This window comes from Halyomorpha halys, unplaced genomic scaffold (assembly GCF_000696795.3).
Source record: "Halyomorpha halys isolate HHAL.00 unplaced genomic scaffold, Hhal_1.1 Scaffold51.1, whole genome shotgun sequence".
Classification (NCBI taxonomy): Eukaryota; Metazoa; Arthropoda; class Insecta; order Hemiptera; family Pentatomidae; genus Halyomorpha; species Halyomorpha halys.
The window spans coordinates 2533984-2554689 of record NW_027108122.1 but is presented as its reverse complement, the minus strand read 5'-3'; the positions used below and the strand labels follow the sequence as shown (position 1 = coordinate 2554689).

The window sequence follows — 20706 nt, the reverse complement described above, 5'->3', positions numbered from 1 at the left end:
TACATCTTGTGCAATTGGGAGATATCTAGATGCAGCTGAAAAAGTTTGCATGCCATGTCATCCATGCAATTCTACAAATAAATATCAGTGCTGTCATTGTGATCCAGAAACAGGTTTATATTTTCTGATCTCAAATATTTCTTTCTTTTATGCAAACAAATATTATGTTTTCACTAATCCCATAGACTAAAATAAAATAGTTTTGAAATATTTCGGGGTATGAAAAGCTTTGAAAAATTTCTTTTGACATTATTAGATTTTTTTAGATATAATGTTTTTCTTTCCTTTTTTTATTAATCATAAATTATCAGTCTATTTATTATAATTTGATAATTATTTTTTATCTAGGAAAATGTCACATCCCAAGTGGTAAGCGTAGAATGGCAGCAGGAGCAGCCAGAATGGTAGCTATGGAAAGCACCATTCAGGAAGCCGTTATTCAGCCTGAACCTCCTCGGTTTGAACATGTAACAATGGGAGCAGTCCTCGCGTGTGCATCAACATTAGTCCTTTTTGCTGTCGTGTTTCTTATCCTCCAGGTATTCTTTATTATATTTTATTGATTATTTGAGTCTCATGCAGTCCATTATCAATGAAATAATATTATAAATTATCATCAGTTATACACCTAATTTTTCATAAAAACCATTTCTTTATTTTTTTAAAGTTTTCTTTTATTCATAATTCCACTAACCTTTTTATGCTCTGGTTCTCACCTCCATCTGCTTAAAATTCATGATTTCAATCCAATTTCTTGATCTAAGATTTTGACTTAAAGGAAAATGTTGCTCTTACTCATTCAGTTTTAAATAATAATAAATATGGCCTGTATACATCGGGACCTGTGCGTTTCTTACTTCATGTATCCTGAGTGTATGTTGAATTTTTTATTGGTATGGAACAGGGTGTGGTTGAAATTGTGAGACCTTTCTGTCAAAAAACATATATTTTCCCTTGAGTTCAAATATTAATTCCCTGCAGGGGCAGATCGTGTTAGTTTAAATATATATTTCAATAACATAATATAAGACCGAGCATACCTGGGGTCTCATAGGAATAATGGCCTATCTGGCAATATCTTCACCGCCACAATGTCGTCTTCTAGCCGCTTCCCAGTGCAGGTTCAGCAGTGGGCGAAATGGTGAGGGGGGAATACTGGAAGACCCCGAAGACACCGTCTTCCGGTGTCCACGGCAAGGGGGGCATCAGAAAATGAGACCCCCGACCATGACTATATAAATTCAAAAAATAACCGAAAAATTCGGATTACTTAAATCTGATAAAGAAAGTAAGAAACAAACTTAAATTTCTTTTTATAATAATTCAGTTATTGAGAGTAGCATTTTTTGTTGTTTTGCTCATTGAAAATAAAGCTACAGTTATAATCTGAAATTTCATCTCCAATGTTATATTTCAATATTTATTTATTTTTAACTTTATTAAAATCATTGAAATGTGTAATTATTTGTAAAAATATACTTCATAAAATTTGGTTAAATGCACCTGAGTACACTAATTTGTAAATATTTAAAAAAGACAAGCCATCAAAACATACAATTGCATAAAAATCTGGTCTCTAATTACAAGATATTAGTATAAAAAAAAACAGAAAACAAAGTAGGCACATGTTGTTAAGCTTTGCCAATCCCCTTTCAGTAGGTTCATTCAGACTCTATCACTGATTAATTAGAACTCATTTGTATAACTTAAGGTCCATAACCTACCTTTTTTTTTCTTTTCTTTTTTAGCCTAAGAGAGAAACTCATCTTTCTTTCTTTTGCTGTAGTAGTACTTATTTTCAAATATAATTTTTTTTTATGTAAGTTCTTATTGTTAAAAATCCGAATGCATATAAAATACTTAATCATAATATACTTTATTTATTATGTACATTGCTTATTATTTTTCATTTTCACTGATTGTGGTTGTGAAAGAAGAGATATGTAACTACTAATTAGATGTATTATCCTGAAGATGGGAGAAGAGCCCCAAAATGTAGATGGATATAAGAATGTATGAAAGCAGGAAGGATGTTTCACAATAAGGACTTCATAATTTAAAAACGTTGTATAAACATAATTTTTAGTTGTCCCTAATTTTTTTTTTCAAATTGTCATTTGGTGTGTTACTTCATGTCACTTGACAAACATCTGCTGCTGAAATCTCAATTCTGACAATATGTGGAACCTTTTTATTTTTTCACTGTTCCTCCTCATTTGTAAAAATATAGTAATAAGTGGTAGCTTGTCTTGATCAACCAAGGTAAAAGATGACTAAAGATCCCACCATTTTATGGTCTATGGAGTATGATAATAATTAATGATGTAATGAATATATATAAATAAATAGCATGTAGATAATTATAGGCCATAGAAATTTCTTTCCATAACTAATTAGTTTAATATATGTATATATAGTTGACCATAAAAATTGATATATAAGAAGATGGTCAGGGTTGCAGTCAAAAGAGAAATAAAAATAGTTGTAAACTTATCTAATTAGTTTAATGAATTTATCCCTACTTTTCTCTTTAATTTTATATAAAATCAATAGTTGTCACAGACAGTCTTTGGTCCTTCACATGCGGGCTAGAGGTTTTTCTGTTCTTTGCATCCTGACCGAGCAGAACATCCTTCAAAACACAACTATTCCTACCTTTTTAAAAATAATTAACACCAGAATGTTTTATTGTAAATTGTTCAGTTAGATGTATATTGAGTTGTTGGTCAATAGTTGTTCCCCAGTTTTGTTAATAGGTGATTTATATGGCTTTATGATTTTTCTGTTTCTCAATAATTGAATTCACCTCAATTCAACAATCATTTTTTATTTATTAATATAAAGCCTTAATACAGCTGAACAAATTCATTTAATGTATTTCTATTTTGAAATTTGTATGAATGATTTGTTTATTTTATTTAAAAAATTGTTAATTTCAGAAGCGTTCCAAGTCAGCAGAAAGGCTGCGAGGTTACACAAAAGTACCAGTAAGAGAGATGAGATTTGCTCCTCTCCCGGAAATACAGAAGCATAGCCGAATACTCTTTAGAGAAGACGATTCAGATGAAGATGAAATAGTTCTCGCCACAAACTCTTAGTCACTCCTGCTGTGATATAATTGAAGAGATAAACATTTAATAAAGTGCCTATAAGAGGGTAGACCCAAGTATGCTTAGAGAGGTGATAGAACGATAAACAATTTGAGAAATTGGGTTTTTTTTTTGGTTTTTTTTTTAGTTTTTTTTTAAAACAGTTATTATTTTTTTCAATAAAACTTTTTCAATAAAGACAAATTAAAAATGGGTTTAATACAGTATTTTTCAAATCTTAAGCATTGTTTTATTTTCTTTCTATTCGCCAAAGAACCTCTGAATTTGTTACCGAGTTGATTATTGTTTATGTATGGCTTAGTATTTAAATTCATTTAATATTATAATTTATGCAAATCTTTATTTTTTAAGGGTTTGATGGAACAAGATTTTTTTTTTTTTACACCATTTGTAATCATCTGTCATTCCCTTATAGTATGTATTTATTTGTATTAATGTGTGGAAATTGTCGATACTATTAGACTAAAAATTATAATTTTCCTTATCATTAATTATCAGTTATAATTTTGTAAATCTTACGATTATACTAGCCTCCTGGTCTACCAAATTCTCACACTCAAGCTTTCGATGTTAGAACAGCAATTCTATAAAAAAAAAAGGTAGACAATAATATTCATAAGATGGGAGAAATTACTAAAATAAAATAATAATTTAAATGAAGGGTTTTTTTTAGATTAAGATTTTTTATATAGTTATATTTTTAATTTTAAGATTTAGATGATTAAAGTAGATGATAGCCCTCACCATTGTGTACCTAATGAGTTGTAAGCCTGAAGAACAAAATAACTTTTAACATTGATCTGAAATAAAGAATAAGAGAATGTAAACTTCGAAATATCCATAACAGTGACTTAAATTGATACAAAGCATTCTGAACCATAGGTATACTTTAATAGCAAGCTTTCTAAAAAATAAATAAATGTGTACATCATTCTGAATCATATTTAATTATATATATATATATATTTGTTTGTTTGTGATTTGTAAGTTTTTCATATAGTATATGTTTAAATTCAATGTGTTTGATATGTGGATTGTAAATATGCTATGTATTTTATTTTATGTAACGACCAGAATTTAATGTTTATAATTATACTATGTGATCGCATTGGGTGATATGTAAATATTTGAGTGAAGAATAAATTTTTGGCACACACACACATATAATATATATGCAAGTGTGTGTTATGTATATGTATGTATGTAATGCATGTAGTTGTATATACAAATCGTTTATTATTCCTTCCTAACATTATCATGGTTACTTTAAGGGATCTTGCTTATTTTATTTATAGTGAAATACTTGATTATTCTTGAAAATAACACTAAAAGTTGTATCTTCATTAAAACAACTTTCATAATATGAAGGTTCTTTGAAACTTTACTGAACAGATATTTATTTTATTTTTTGTTTATAAAGATAATTAACAAAATTAATCAAATAATAAACACTTTAGGTTGATTACTTCCGTGTGGTTTATATAACCTTAAGGTCCTGAAATAAGTTAGCATTGTATTATTGTCCGTCCAAGGATAAGATTAAAGTGAAAATACTAAGATCAGATAAATTTTATTGAAATACCTAATAATCCAGATATCCTTCTTAGTAATTGGAAGATTCCATATTGATTAGATTCTGTATTAATGTTAGGTTGGAAGAAAAGTGTCCCATCCAAGATCTTGAAATAATCACCTCCATGTTGTTCACGATACAGTATATCTTTGCAATATACTGAACCCCTCGCCCTTTAGGGGTTCTAGTGGTATAGGTTTTTTATTTTTGTGTTAAGTTCCCAGGAATTTGACATCAACACTAGTGGCAATGTTTTGGCCTAAATTATGTCAGGCTTTCAGTACGATGGGATTAAAGATTTTACTGCAAGTGTCTAGCCCTGAATTGCTGTAGAATATTCCACTCTATCACCCCGATGAAAGCCAAAACTTTGGCTCACAATAAAAAATAACTTTTACATATTAGTATTGTCTTCACTGGCTGTACTCTTCAACCAACTTCACCTTGTATGAGAAATAAAAATGTTTTGACACCAACACTAAATACTCCTTTTAGGTAGCTTCAAATGGAGTAAATATTTGTTCATCAGGATTCACATGATAAAAAAAAGACTGAATAATGTAATAAAAACAATTTATTATAACAAATAACATGAGCTACAATAAAAAATTATTTATAAAATATTACATTGCACACATCACCACTTAACTGTCAGTGGATTAGGATTATAGGTAACTGCTTGAAAGGTAGTATGCAAATCATTAGTGGCTGGGAAACATTTGTTATAAAACTGAAGTACAGATTCTGGAGGATCACGAGCTGCCATCGAACTGTGAAATTCTTGAACTGATTTTAGGTGGCCCCTCACTTGTCCACCTCCATTTAAACAACCTAAAAAATAATGCATAAATAATCTACTTTAGTAAAATATTTACTAGAAACAAAAAACTAATGATAAAGATTAAAAAAACAAAAAAAGTTAATCAATAACATTGAAATTACTTTGTTTTGAATTAGTAATTGTTTTTAAATATAATTTTTTATTTTGGGTATTTTAACAATTAATTGGCTAAATGATTTATCTGCATGTAATAAATAATTTTGTTCAAGTCTGGATAGCTCCCTCTTCCCCCAGAAGTTCTATAAATTATTTCTATTGAGCATAAGATTTTTAATGAAAGCTAAAATATAGGACCTCATAAGTTGGAAAATCTGAAATTTGAAAATTCAAGGAACAAGGACTTTTGTCTCACATTAAAAACCTAATAATTATCAATAAAACTCCTGGAGAAATAAAGAAAGTAATCAATTACTAACAAAGAGTTTAAATCCTTTAGACAAAAAAGTCTGGGTTAAAATATAAGACAGTAACTGGTAATTTCATTGAAAGTTTACGTTGCCCGTCCAAAGCTTTTTAAGAATAATTTTCGGTAATCAAAGTGTAACAATTGATACCAAACAAGTTAAATGACCTCAAAATGTCAACCTCCTCCTCCCTCTCCGCATCTTTAAATGCATGTTTTCATGTCTTAAAATTACGGATACAGTTCTAATAAAAATAATAAGTGTACAAGGTGTGGAGTTTTCACAAACATTTGTGTTAAAAATAGTTTTCTTTCTAAAAAATAAAGTAATGTTTTTTACTTTTACTTACATGAATATGGTATATGGAGTAAGAAAAAGTAGTGATTGTGAAAAATTTGGATATGACTTTTCGACAAAAATAAACGTTTTGAGGTTAGAAAGTACAAATATACACAACTACAAATAGTACAAAGTTTAAGTACAAATAACCAAATTCCGCAAAATGGTTGATGTGTGAACAGTCTAGCTCAAAAATGAAAAGTCGTAAGAGACTGAAATTACATATTTTAGAAATCTATATGGTCTGGGATGTGACTTGAGATTTTTTGATAAAATCAAAATGGTAGTTTTTCAATCGATCAACTGAAAGGCTCATTTGGAAAATTAGTACAGGGAAATATTGTCACAGTGAAAAACATCTTTTCTGGAATGAAGAAGTATCTGCTTCAACTTCAAAACTGGGAAGAGAGAGGGGTAAGTGAAATTTATTTGATGCACCCACTGAAACAGATTTTTTCATAAGTTGAACTGACCAAAGATTTTACATATAAAAATAAAATCCAAATAACTAACAAACTAATAAGCTATACTATATTTTTCTCTGAATAAATTCTGTTGGTATCCTTGAATTAGTTAAAACTCATCTTCACAAAATATTAATTTATTGATAGACTGGCTGTTGTTATATCGTATTTATTATACCTTGATCATGCAATAAAATTAAACAAGATGAATAAAATAATATTACCTGATGGACATGCCATAATTTCAACATAATCGTAATCACATTTTCCTCTCTTGAGTTTGTTAACAGTATTTTGAATATTTTTAAAACCTGTTACAACTGCAGATTTCAATTGCTTACCATCTTCATTGTCATATTGAGCCACTACAATATCAGATCTCCTAAAATAACAATGAGAATAAATATATTTTTAAAAACAGCGAGCTTAAATAATTAAAAGAGAATTTTTTTGTAGTTTAAAATAAATTTTATAAATAAATATAAATTTTAATTTAATTATATAAATTTTACTAAACAAGATATTTTAATAAATTTTATATTTGATGAGGAAGTTTAATACATGCATATAGTTATGTATATATCACTGTTATATAAATTATGACTATGATTTTCATTCATGAGAACAAATTCATCTTTCATATCTTATTGCTTGTAAAATTTCCAAGTCTAGTAGACACTCAGGCAATATATTTCTTCCTCCCTGTTATATATTAACTCAGCAAAACACAAGCTAAAAAGGTTACTAACTTAACAGGTTCAAAGGATGGCACATTTTCTTCAGAGGGCTGTTGTACAGTTCTTATAACTTGATAAGCATAACCACCAGAGCCAGAACCAAGAGCTTTAGCAAGCGGAGGATAAGCAGGCACACCTTCCCAAGGCCAATCCACTTCGGCCCCCAGCTCTTCAACCAGACCATTTGGGCAGAGCTCCGCCAAGGCAACCTCCATTTCAACTATCATATAATGCAAAGGATTCAAAAATATTTAATAGTAGCCAACAAAATTTAATAGTAATCAAAAAACAAAAACATTACAATGATTTAATAGTTAACCGTGGATTAAATACATGAAAAGATTTTGAGGGAGTGGTAAGTGAAGAACACAAATACATTTCTACTTATTTATACTACTTTCATAATTCTTATTTTATTCTTACTTTAATAAGTAGAAACGTGAACACAAATACGTTCACTGACCACATTCACTGACCGCATCCCCAACCATCTCATAACAAAAAAATTGATAAATAAGGCCTTTGGTCACCATACATGGTAACTGACAAAATGAAAGTTTTTACAATGCTATAATTATAATATTGTGTAAATCGTTGACCATAGATTCAATGTGAAGAAAAGACGGTCAGAGGTTTGTGGTCAATGGAGTAATAATGAACACAAATAATTGAAACTTAATTTTATATGTGCCAACATTTGAGCTGAACTATCAGACCTTCATCAAGACGGAAAAAAAAAAAAAAAAAAGAAATGAGATAACCATAATATAGTAAAAAATAACTTAATTTCTATATGAAAGCCTGAAATTCAGGCTGAAGCGTAGGCACATGTAAAATAAGTGTCACTTATTTGTATTTGTTATATACTGCAACCCTCCTACCATTTCTTCCTAATTTTGTTAATTATAATGTTTTATGTAGAACAGGAGTTACTAATATCTTAATATCAATATTATTCTCTTAGGAAAACAAATTTTCTTAGGATTCTTTTAATAATTAATGAAATTATTCTTTAAAAAACCAGTGATGCTAAAACTGCAGTTACCATGATTTACAACCAAACACCTCGAATATACTATTTTCTGGTTATTACATTAAACTGGTTTTATAGATAATTTTTAGGCAAATCAATAACAACTATACAATCTAACTACTTAACACCTACAACATAAAACTTGTTATCTCACAGGGGTTAAAAAACTTATCATGACAAGCTATCTGCTCCATCACTAAGACCTAACTGAATGAATAGGTATAAAATATATATATATAATGAAAGCATTGAGTTTCATACTTTTCTTAATGGTTTATGAGGAATATATGTCAGAGAGATTAACATATGACACGATAAACTTCAATATTTTTCCTTATAACTCATCACTTATAACCAATAGTAGTAAAAATACTATTTCTTAAACCAAAAGTTTATTACCTGGAGTTATGACGCAGTTCACATCAGGTATTGAGTTTTCACTAAACTGAGGTCTTGAAGCTTCAAGTTTCTTATCATAGCAAGGCATAAAACAAATATGATAAATTTGATTTCCAGATAACTAAAAATACAAATAAATTAATTAGAAAGGTACAAGAGAGATGATAAAAGGTAAATCATGAAAATTACTAACACCTCTTTGAGCTGAAAGAATATTTTTCACAAGAAATCCCATGATCTGTTGAGGAGATTTACATGAACTTAAATGCGGAAGTAATTGTGGCTTAGTTTTTTCAGCATAGCAAACCCAACCTGTAATTAGTAAAAATATAACAAGGTATCCACGCCATGGCCAAAGTACTTAATTAAAATTTCCTATATAATTGGAAATTTGGCACAGAATAATTAAATTCGATAAAACATAGGTTTACAAATGCTTCAATACAAAGCAAGAAATAAAAAAATAAAAAATTTCAGGAATTAACTCATAATCACTTGTTTACCACCATGGTTTCAACCATGGGAACTAGCAAACTCTCCTGGGATACAAACAACTTTTGAAAAGTGAATATCTCATATATCAATTTTTAGCCATAGATGAAATGAAACATGAATGAAAAAATGAGAGCATTATGGAAAATTAAAATATTATACTACATAATATTCCTGTTTTGTGTAACTAGGAGAGAATAGTTATTACCATCAGAATATTAAATATATATGAATTAACAGTTAATATATTGTTTAACATGATATTGTTGAGAGAAAAATTTAATCATACCTGGACATGTAGAGGCTAACATTGGTAACGCAGTTTTATCACCATCCTTGGCTCTTAAATATCGATCATTAAATTCCTTTGATTCTTCAACTAAAGCTAAGTCTTCTGCTAATCCCATATCAAGAACAAGATCTACACCCAAGCGTTTTATAAACCCTAACAAAATATTTAATACATAACAGTTAAGGAAAAAAAAATTAAATCAAATTACCTACCATAAGCTCAATAAAATAGACTACCTGTAAATTTTCTTAAGCAATCGTCAGGTTTCAAATTAGAATGTGAAGACAAAGAAAGCAAAGCTTGCAAAGAAAGTGACATCACAACCAGTTCATATCCTTCCTGAAATGATAATTACACGATGTTTGGTAAACAAATCTATTCCAATAATTAAAAAAACTACGGTTAGAGTAATATGTTACCTCTTTTTTGTTTGTAATGATTCTTAACATTTCATGATGACTTTGTTGATTGATAAGAACAGTTTCAGCTGTTGTAATACAGCCACTACAAGCTAAACAATCAGTCAAAGAAATGTCCACTCTGGTCAACTTGGATTTCTGTCCCACCTAATAAAACATAACTTATTAAGTTATTAATGAATAAAGAAACACTAAATATAATCAAAATGAGCAGCCCTATGAATAGCTTCAAAATTAAATAACAATTTAAAGGTGAATGATGACTACCATGAAACATTTTCATCAATCATCTTCAATATGAGTTGCTGCCATCTGATCAGCTGTATGGTATAATGATTCTAGCATTTGTACAGACAAAACATTTCATTTTAGTTTTTATCACTCTTATTCTACAAAGTCTTTCCTAAACTAAAATTTTATTGGGAACACTCTATCCGGTTCTGTTTAAACTTGTTATTACTGAACCTTATTTGTAAATGTAACTAATTAATTTAGTTTTTAATTTTCTTAAAAGTTTAAGTTCTTTGATCATTTCGAAGTTTTTTTTTTCACTAAGCACTTAACAACTTGCTTATAGAAATTCTATGAAGCATTACATATTTTTCTCCTCCTTCTTTAATCAACCCAAACACCTTAAAGTGTCAGGGCAGCCATTATCCATTTTTTTTAACTCTCCTCTATCCATGGCTAACATCATAAGTTCATCTAGAGTGATTCCTCTGTTCATTACAGATCTAATATGATGTCCTCCCCCTTATTCCTCGTCCATCCGTCATTTTCTCTCAGTCTTTCCTTCCCATATATTTTTTTTGTAGTCTATTGATCAGAATTTGTTGCACATATGCACAGATTGCCGAACCACATTAATTTTCTTATATGAATATTTTCTTTTAATAGTTCCCTCCCAATCTCTTCTATTATTCTTTAATATCTCATTCGGCCAAATCTACTAAAGATTTGAATGAAGAAACTCCTATTCAAGACAACAAATCTTGTTTTTATAAATATTTAAATTAATACAATTATTATCTGCTCAAAAAACCACTGAAAAGTAGTCCATTGAAATTTTTTTTTTTGTTTGAGAGAACGATAGCTGACAACAGTAATCCATAAGAACACATTGTTTTTACATTATTTCAAATGTATTTATTCCAATATAACCAGTGGTTAAAGCAGATCAGAGTCCCATTTACTAATCTTATTGTTAACAATTCTATTTACTTAATTTTTTTAAAATATAATAAGCAGCAACAGATGGTAACAATAAGATAGTCAGATATTGTTATTATATTATATTGCCTTATAGTATGCATACACGAAAATAAACTACAGAACAGTCAATCAAACCAAAACTGGGCAGAGCAAAAAACAAGGTATAACAAAAAAGTGTTGTCAACAAAGATGATCTATAACTTGATGGACCAATGGTTTAAATTTTCTATAAAACTAAACAATTTAAATGTTGAATAGCTATAAAATTAAACAATAGTTGTACCACAGTCAACAAATTTCCATAAATAACCAACACTGAAAAGGGCTTGATCTAGCATTTACTATAACTATAAATTTCTTTATTTAGGTAGGATCAAGGAATATAATTACCAATTAAAAATCAGTAATTATCTTAAATTATAAAACAATATTTACTGAATCAACATGGACATAGGTGCCATCATCTTCTATTTTAATTTTTGCTCCAGTCCCTTTCGATGTTTTCTTTATTTCGACAGGTTTTATACATTCCTAAAATCAAAATAAAACGGCCTTAAAATGTATATATCTAACAATGAAACTAACTAATTATGATTAAAAAAGTAAATTACTTGAGATGGTGTAATAAAATCATCTAAATCTGCTAGCTGTAAAACACCACTGAATCTTGGTTCCATTAAAAAAAGTACATATAAATAATAGGAAAACTTAAAAGAAAAGAACAAATTGTTAACAAAATAAAACCCAAGTGATCAATCACTCAAAACATCAGCAGCTTCTTTGACAGATGAAATAACAGTAAGAGAGGTTATGTTATGAAATAGCCTAGGAGGATGGAAGAATGGAGCCAGTCATGCATAGTCCGACATGTGAGCCACAGGAATCTAAATATAGATTTTGTTTAGTTTCTCATTAAAACTCACATAATTATTTCCCTTTTTTTAATTTCCTCATTTTATTATTATTTCATCCAACATACGCCAGTTAAAAGAGATCAGTTACGGATGCATTATCGCAGGTGGAAGTATTGAACCTTGAAAATAATCTCGATATCCATTCGAATTGAAGATACTCAGGCAGCAATCTAATTTGAAGTTCAAAGCTTGGAATTTTCGAGATAATGTCACAACCATAATCTGTGAAACTACTATGCTGGAGGCTCATATAACCTCGGTCTAAGCGTCAAGAGAAATCCAACGCCATACATCAGTCTAATATTCCTGGTAACGGAGCAATGAGAAGTCTATTTTCTCATAAATATGTTTGGCTATCGTCCAAAATTCCATTGGTCACAACTGTTATTCACACAGTTTTATGGTAATTTATATATATTACAATAATAAAAACTGTTGGTCATTAAATAAGGGCCCCTACACTGCCAGTCGGAATGACAGTCTTTACTGAAGAACTAGACTGATTCAATCACGAATAAAATTCTTGCTGTCCGGTATCTCATAAAGGACCCTTCTACGGTATCTCAGTCTTCATCCAAAACAAAGATCACGAAGTCATCTTCACCGACTGGAGCATACTTATACAAAAGGTAACTAAAAGCAAGAATCTTGTAGAATACCTCTTTGGATTCATAATAAACAGATTTTGGCATTTTCCTGCAAAAAGTGAAATGCATATGAACGAAATACTCGCAGCTTCCCCTCCTCTTCAAATTTTGAATGATTACGATCTCAAAACCTCAGTAGTCCATCAGTATTACTACTGAACGTCAATGTGGTGTTTTACTATCATTGTGATTGACTATTTAGTGACTTGTAACTGTATACAAGTAAGCATCATTCGGGCTAATAGTTTATCAGTCTCAGTCATTGAATCAGTTTAACTTTTGAATGATGACTGTCATTCCGACTGACCCTTTATTTTAGTCGTTGTATACCAGTTTATGTATGATATTAAATGAAAAGCCTGGCTTGAATTAATACTATATCTGAGGTAATGATAGGTTTCTTGCAAGATGTGATTTAACATTAAACATGTCAACGGTCCAGTGGTTACCTGGTTTGTGACCGATCGTGTCAGGTGCCTTTTATAGATAGAAGGGAAAATACAACTGAAATCTTACCAAATTAAATTATCTAACATTGCAATATAATGAAATTAAATCTAAGAAGGGATAAAATAACTTTTACAAACCATAAATATTCGTAATTTATCCATCTTATAATTAATATCTTGAGGATATTGTGATACCTAAAAATTAAATAACACGACTTACACTTCCCACACACTATTTCAAAACTCTTTTATTTTATTCTTTGATTTTTTAAAATCTACTTCATTGGTAAAATTAATATATCAGAGCATTCTTCAGGATGCATTATCAACTACAATTGTTTGTTTTTGTTTTAAAAGTGTAGTTTTATCGCGGAATAACAATTGTTTCTGTTAACTCTGATAGCTGTGAATAATCGTTTCCTCTTGGAACTAAGTATATATGCATTTTATCAATATATATTACCACTTTTATGTTTTACTTCCTTCAATATATTTAGATTGTTTCTCAATGTGCACATCATTAGAATTAATTATATTTCATTAAGTAATGTTTCAGTGATATGAGAATTTTCACTTCAGTGAAATTTAAAGGAAATCAGAAAACAAAATTCCTTAATTTCTTTGTTTTTTGAAGTGTAAAATTGCAATATTAATGACCAATATATTAATATTTGAGTTCGATCAAAACTTAGTAACTGACAAAATGAAAACTTTTATAATGTTAAAATGTTTATTATGTTTTGTCTTCTACTAGGAGTCACTATAATTTACCATCAAACTTATTCTTTCATTAAAACTAATTTCTTCAAGATTCTTTTAATAATTTATTAAATTAGCCTTTAAAAAGTCGAGTGATGCCAAAAACTTCAATTCATTAACATTTTCAACTACCTTGTTTTATGATTGAATGCATTATTTGTGGAACTTTGTCACAATCACTAACAATATAGAAACTTTTACGATGTGAAGAGGAAATGGTTGGGGGTGCGGTCAGTAATGACACGCAAATAAGTAAAACTTCTATATTTGTGCTGATGTTTTCACCTGATTTTAAAACCTTCATAAGAGCTCAAAAACGAAAACAAGATAATAACCTTAATTCAGATAAAAATGAAATAATAACAACAACAACATGGAAATATGCATATCAATAAATTAAGTAGATAGTAGATAATACTAATAGAAGATTAAATGAAGGGGCCATCTTACATTTTCTTATTTTTTTAATCTTTAATGTGGATGAAGGGGGAGGTGCCTATCTAGCTAGTATGAATTACTCTAACCTCGAAATCTAATTAGTAACTGAGATACGTATATGTAGAACGGGATATGTACACTTCAAAACATATCAAGCTCCAACAAAATAAAATTGAAACTTGTTTCCTTAAAATTTACTGTTTGTAACATAACCCCTTCATCCACTTACTCCTTCAAATATAGCATTGTATAGGTAAGAATCATACAATAAAAATGATAAAAAAGAATATTTTTTTTAACAAATGATTAAAAAAAAATTGTATGATTGTTTTGTATAATTCTTACCTCTACAACATTCGTTATATTTAATCTTCGATTAGTATTATCTAATATCTACTTAATTTATTGTTATGTATATTTCCAAGTTTGTTTGTTATTATTTTATTTTTATTTATCTCTGAATTAAGATTGATATCTCATTTTTGTTTTTTAGCCGTGATGAAGGCCTGAAATTCCGGTCTGAACTCTGGCACAAATAAGTAAGTTTTACTTGCATGTGTATCATTACTGACCCCCCATGACATTACCGCACCCCCGACCTCTTCTCCTCATATCAAATATCAAGTTAACTATAAACACCTCATTTGAAACTTTTACAATGTCATGAATGTTGTTAGTAGTACACCTTCAACTACCATAACTTGATACCAACATTATTCTTTAGAAAAAAAAATTAATATAATACAACAAATTTCAATAACAAATGACATCAACCATAAAGAACCAAAACTTTTAATTCACAAAATTCTTAGATACCAAGTATCATGACCGAGTGCTTCATTTATTAATCCTGATGAAAATTGAAGATAAATTGGTTACCAAATTGTGTTGAACATTTACATTAATATTATGTTTATTACTATTGATTATATGTCCATGTTTTTATGGTCAGTTTCATAAAATATATCATGCATTAGTTAGTTGTTTTTTGAAAGTTGTGAATAAATAATTTGAATCTTTTGTTTTATTCTAAGTTTCCTTTGGTTTATTCCTTGACCAGGAATGCTATTTATATTGCAATAATTACTTATGTGATCAGTTATTCATTGTTTTTTGGAGATATCTTATAAAACATCTTCATTTTTAGGAAAACAGTCTCCAAAATGTACTGAATGATTTTCTACTTCAATGTTATTAGTAGCTTTGTATTTATAATTTCTTTAATTGGATGAACTGGTATTATTGCTATTTTATCGCTTGAGATTATTACAAAATTTATATTTAAGAGTGAATTAAAATCAGTACATTCTTTTCTTTTTTTAAAATTCTAATAGCCATTTAAACTAGCTGTAAATGAAATTCACAATGAAGCCAAATTAAATTTAGAATCAATCACCAGACAGCTTACATAAAAGCTTCTTGTTATCTATATTGCCTACAGGCATGTACCTTATTTATTCCACTAAATGGTTGAAACACAACACAAGATTATGAAGGGTATTGATTGTCTCTTTCTCCTATTTGATAAAATTACTTCTTTCTCACAGATACATGACATTCTGAAATTGAATATTCCTTGAAAACAATTTACTGTGTATGAATTATCCCTTGATTTCCTTATATATCATGTTTTAAAAAGTTGCGTGTCAGTTGACGTTTTATTATGTATAGCTCTATTTATGTTTTATGATATGAAAGTGAAATGGGATAATTCCTTATAGTAGTTTAATTAATTTCTACAAGCTATCAGGTATTGAATTATTAAAAAGCAGTGTGTAGAGAGCATATATATATTTATATTTATGGAATATCTTTCATATAGAGGTTATAATTTTTTTTTTGTATCATTCAATTTTAGCACATTTATTTTAACTGATTGTTATGAAACAGGGTTTAGTGTATCGGATGTATTTGTTTGTGATTTTTTATAACTTTTTCCTATGGTTTCCATTTTATTATTTATGTTATTTTTTTCATAGATTTGGTAATTTTGAATATTTTAGGTTCATAGATGGGAAGACGTAAAAGTAAAAGGAAACCTCCTCCTAAAAGGAAGGCAATTGAACCATTGGATACACAGTTTAACTGCCCATTTTGTAATCATGAAAAGTCTTGTGAGGTTAAAATGTGAGTTTATTGTTCTATATAGTAATATTACTGGTTAAAAATTTTAATGAACCCTTTAATGAGCATAAGCCCTCTCAAAAACAATAACTTTTTTTTTTCTTGATACAATTTATGTTGGCCGAAACAATCAGGAATGGTCCTTAAAAATTTTCTATGTTTATATCCATATAGGTGTTTATATATTGTCATATAGATACACAATAAATGTAAATTTGGTACTTTTTAATTTATTTTAATTAAAGATATTGTTACATCTAGAATTTTTTTAAAATATAATTCAAGTAATTATAAACATTATATTAAAAAAAAATTATTGTGCATAGCTGAATAGAAGTATTAAAAAAAGTTATTTTTCTTTTCATAATAATGAGAAGATGGCTGGGGGTACGGTCAGCGAAGAACACAAATAAGTAAAAACTTGAAGACTAGAGTCTGACTTTGACTTCCATCAAAACAGCCCTGCAACTTGGGGCGAATCGTTGGCTCAATAAAAATAGTATAATTATTTGCTATTTGAGTTTTTTTTACCGCACCCGGACCATATTCCATTTATCTATACACACGGTCAATCAATAATCTTCAAGTAAAAACTTATTTTTAATGCAAATATTTGGCCAGAATTTCAAACCTTCATCAGGGCTAAGAACAAAAAACAAGATAACAACCAATGAATGAAAGGATATACAGAATGATTTAGAAAATGGCAAATTAACTAACATTATGGATACATAAATAGTGTTGAAAGACATGAATAGTTGAAGTATTATACAAAGATTAAGGCTATATGAGATGAGCAATATCAAAAGTAAATAAGAGGAAAGAACAAATTATAAAATACATATAAAAATCTAGTTAATAAATATAGTACAAAATGAAAATTATTTATACGAGAAGATGGTTGGGGGTGCGGTCAAAATAAAACAGAAATAAGTTGATGTAACTTATTTAATCGTGACGACGTTTTGGCTAGTTTCTAGCCTTCATCAAGGCTAAGAACAGAACAAGATAACAACCAATGAATATAGAAAATAAAAAATAAACAGAATGACATAAAGTGAATAATTTTACAGAATGGAATTAATAAAATGAAGTGATGAGAGAAGTGGAAAATAAAAATTCCCATTAATAAAAACAAAAATTCAATTAATAATTGAAAATTATTTAAAGTAAAGTAATAAAAAAAAGGGGGGAATAAAATGTATATATTGGTAATTAAATATGTAAGTAAAATAAAAGGGTTAAGGAAGTAAAAATATGAAGTCATATAATTAGATTAATCACAGGATTAAGGAATTAAATGTTACTATTCTTTCATGGATAGATTCACCATTATAGGTCCATTAGATTTGTTTATTTTGGTTTTTCTATTTGATTATGGTCGTTCTAACCTAACAGCTATAATATTCATTATCATAATAGTGGCAGGGAGGGTGTATAGATAATTGTAATATTTCACGTTAATACAGAAATTTTTTTTTTTTAGATGATCAGGACTGCAGTCAAGAAGAATAACAATGGCTTTTAACCATTTATTAATAGCTGACGTTTTGACCCATTATGTAGGTTTTCATCAGGGCTGTTGTAATGGATAGATGTACACAAAGAACAAATGAACTCAACTGTCAAACTGAAATTCCCTTGTTCTTTGTGTACAACTCCTGTGTACGTTTTCATCAGGTCTGTTGTAATGGAAGTTGTACACAAAGAACAAGGGAATTTCAGTTTGACAGTTGAGTTCCTTTGTTCTTTGTGTACATCTCTATCCATTACAACAGCCCTGATGCAAACCTACTTATGGGTCGAAATGTGAACAATCAATAAATAGTTGAAATCTATTATTCTTCTTAACCACAGCCCTGGGTCCATCTCCTTCAAATTCACTTACACAGTCAATCACTTATATATAGTAAATTATGATTGGAGAAGTTTGTAGGGGGGTGCGGTCAGCAAAGAACAATATAAATAAACAAAACCATATTTATTTATTTTATGCCGACATTTCGACCTGAGTCAAGGCAGTTAGTTGCCTTCTGCGCCACAACCCCTGATGAAGACCTGAAACTCAGGTCGAAACGTCTGCATAAAATAAATAAATATGGTTTTGTTTGTTTATGTTGTTCTTTGTTGACCGCACTCCCCCAACAAACTTCTCCAAACATTAATCTACGGTCAACTATCTACACCTCATTATAGTAAATTATATTTGTGCCTGAATTTATTTTTACTAATTTAACATAAAAATTCAAAAATAATTAAATTGATATTGGGAATGATTTGAGGCGTTCCAGTACCTCTCTTTTATGGAAAAAAAATTACAAGGTTAAAAATTTACAAATAATTTTTGAATAATAATATATTGAGTATAAACAAATATATTAAAAATATTATTGTTGCTTTTATTTTGAATTAGTAATATTAATATATAATTTTCAACTACTTTATTATAGGGATAAAGGAAGGAATAGTGCCAGGATAACTTGCAGAGTATGCCTCGAAGATTTTCAGACAACTATAAATTTCTTATCAGAGCCTGTAGATGTCTACAATGATTGGATAGATGCTTGTGAGACTGCAAATTAGTGTTTTATAGTTAAAATATTTAATAAAGTTTATGAGTGTTTTGTTATATGTTCATTTTTATTATTACTGTTTTGTTTATATAATTTTTTTTTATTATAGTTACTGTTTCTGTATGTTTACAGATAAGATCAAATTTATAAAATTAATCTTTTTAAATAATTTAGAATTGTAACAATTCTTGTGGTTGCCAGAATCATATTTATTTAAAATAATTTGATTTTACTTTTACCATTAATTTTATATTATGTGTACATACATACATATGTACTGGTAAAGTGTAATCAACCTTAAAAATTTGTTATATTGATTTTTTTTTTTTTTGTTTTTTAGAATTTATTTAATTTCTATGAATTCATTAAGTATCAATTGTTTGAACCATAAGATACATGAATCTAAAGATATATGAAGTTTTAAAACATTAATTTGTATTGGAATTGATTAATTTTGGGAATTCCCACCAATGTTTTAGTTGAAATTTTTTAATAAAATATCTAATATGGGCATACTTTTTAAAAATATATCATATCTTTAGTCTAGAAAGATGTTTAAATGTGTATATATATATATCTGATAAAAAAAATAACTTGCAATTCCTTAGATACTTTTTAATCAAATTATATTGTTATACGAAGATCATTTTATGTTATTGAAAATATTTTATCATTGTTCTAACACTTTAAAAGTGTGATATTATTTATTTACTTAAATAAAAAATATATTAGTTCAATATATTTTTTGGATTAATTCTATATCAGTGCATTAAGTGGTGCTAGTTGATTTATATTTTACCATTTCTATGTAATAATTTTATTTGTCTCAGTCAATAAATTTATCTTTTTCTTTTTTAATTTGTATTCCATTTAACCACCCCAAAACAAATAGTAACAGACTTATTTGGTAAACAAACGCAGCCATTCGAGTGATTACTCACTTGTTTTTACTACTCTAAGTAATCAATTTTATTTTCCAGTAGCAATTCTGTTTAACCGCTTAATTACTATTTCACTTTATTGATAAATTATTGTGTTGTTAAATAATCTTATGCAAAAAAAAATTATATTGATGTATATTAAACAGCAGCAAAGGTCATTTAAACCCCAAAGCTCATCATTTTGCAATGAAAAATTCATACATGTAATGGTATCGTTCTGGACTCACATTTAAATCCAAAAACTATTCATAAGTATTTAAAAATATTATGATGAAACTACAGCTTCCATTTTGTGTCAGTAGTATTAATTAATAAAGCCTTTTTTGTTCTAAACAGTGAAACAAAAATAATTCAATCCTAAATGTCATAGAATTTTGAAACGTCGAACAACTTCCAGAATAGTTTGATATTTGTTGTATGAAATGGATTAAGAAAAATATTCACATGATTACTCAACACCTATATATTTAATATTTGAGAAATAATTAATAACTATTGAACACATTAATAACTAAATTATAAAAACTTTGGATCTATAAATACTTT

General features: G+C 28.5%; 3 protein-coding genes across 4 annotated transcripts; 2 read left to right on the top strand and 1 right to left on the bottom strand.

Moving 5' to 3' along the window:
• Positions 1-3331, top strand: LOC136795560 (furin-like protease 2). Its single transcript, XM_067046531.1, has 3 exons — positions 1-113; positions 349-539; positions 2940-3331. The coding sequence occupies exons 1-3, from the start codon at positions 50-52 to the stop codon at positions 3096-3098; spliced, it is 414 nt and encodes a 137-aa protein (XP_066902632.1). The 5' UTR covers positions 1-49; the 3' UTR covers positions 3099-3331.
• Positions 3332-5239: 1908 nt separating this feature from the next.
• On the bottom strand, positions 5240-12446 carry LOC106691227 (probable cytosolic Fe-S cluster assembly factor AGAP009023). Its single transcript, XM_014436941.3, has 10 exons — positions 11927-12446; positions 11751-11846; positions 10104-10250; positions 9921-10023; positions 9682-9837; positions 9094-9212; positions 8901-9021; positions 7481-7688; positions 6956-7113; positions 5240-5514 (listed from the first exon to the last, which is right to left on the bottom strand). The coding sequence occupies exons 1-10, from the start codon at positions 11990-11992 to the stop codon at positions 5321-5323; spliced, it is 1368 nt and encodes a 455-aa protein (XP_014292427.1). The 5' UTR covers positions 11993-12446; the 3' UTR covers positions 5240-5320.
• A 1144-nt stretch (positions 12447-13590) lies between these two features.
• Positions 13591-19275, top strand: LOC106691216 (transcription elongation factor 1 homolog). Of its 2 annotated transcripts, XM_014436931.3 has the most exons (4): positions 13591-13758; positions 15016-15061; positions 16526-16649; positions 19097-19275. In XM_014436931.3, exons 3-4 carry the CDS (start codon positions 16534-16536, stop codon positions 19227-19229), a joined length of 249 nt encoding a protein of 82 aa, XP_014292417.1. In that variant the 5' UTR covers positions 13591-13758; positions 15016-15061; positions 16526-16533; the 3' UTR covers positions 19230-19275. The 2 variants fall into 2 exon arrangements, with proteins under 2 accessions (XP_014292417.1, XP_014292413.1); XM_014436927.3 differs by lacking the exon at positions 15016-15061 and having other exon boundaries at positions 13612-13758.
• Positions 19276-20706: the final 1431 nt, after the last annotated feature.

Coding starts and splice junctions, on each gene's coding strand:
- LOC136795560 (XM_067046531.1), top strand. CDS start 50: ATGCCATGTCATCCATGCAATTCTACAAATAAATATCAGTGCTGTCAT. Junction 114..348: donor TCATTGTGATCCAGAAACAG/GTTTATATTTTC, acceptor TTTTTTATCTAG/GAAAATGTCACATCCCAAGT. Junction 540..2,939: donor TCGTGTTTCTTATCCTCCAG/GTATTCTTTATT, acceptor TGTTAATTTCAG/AAGCGTTCCAAGTCAGCAGA.
- LOC106691227 (XM_014436941.3), bottom strand. CDS start 11,992: ATGGAACCAAGATTCAGTGGTGTTTTACAGCTAGCAGATTTAGATGAT. Junction 11,847..11,926: donor ATTTTATTACACCATCTCAA/GTAATTTACTTT, acceptor TTTTGATTTTAG/GAATGTATAAAACCTGTCGA. Junction 9,213..9,681: donor GTTAGCCTCTACATGTCCAG/GTATGATTAAAT, acceptor TACTAATTACAG/GTTGGGTTTGCTATGCTGAA.
- LOC106691216 (XM_014436931.3), top strand. CDS start 16,534: ATGGGAAGACGTAAAAGTAAAAGGAAACCTCCTCCTAAAAGGAAGGCA. Junction 16,650..19,096: donor AAGTCTTGTGAGGTTAAAAT/GTGAGTTTATTG, acceptor ACTTTATTATAG/GGATAAAGGAAGGAATAGTG.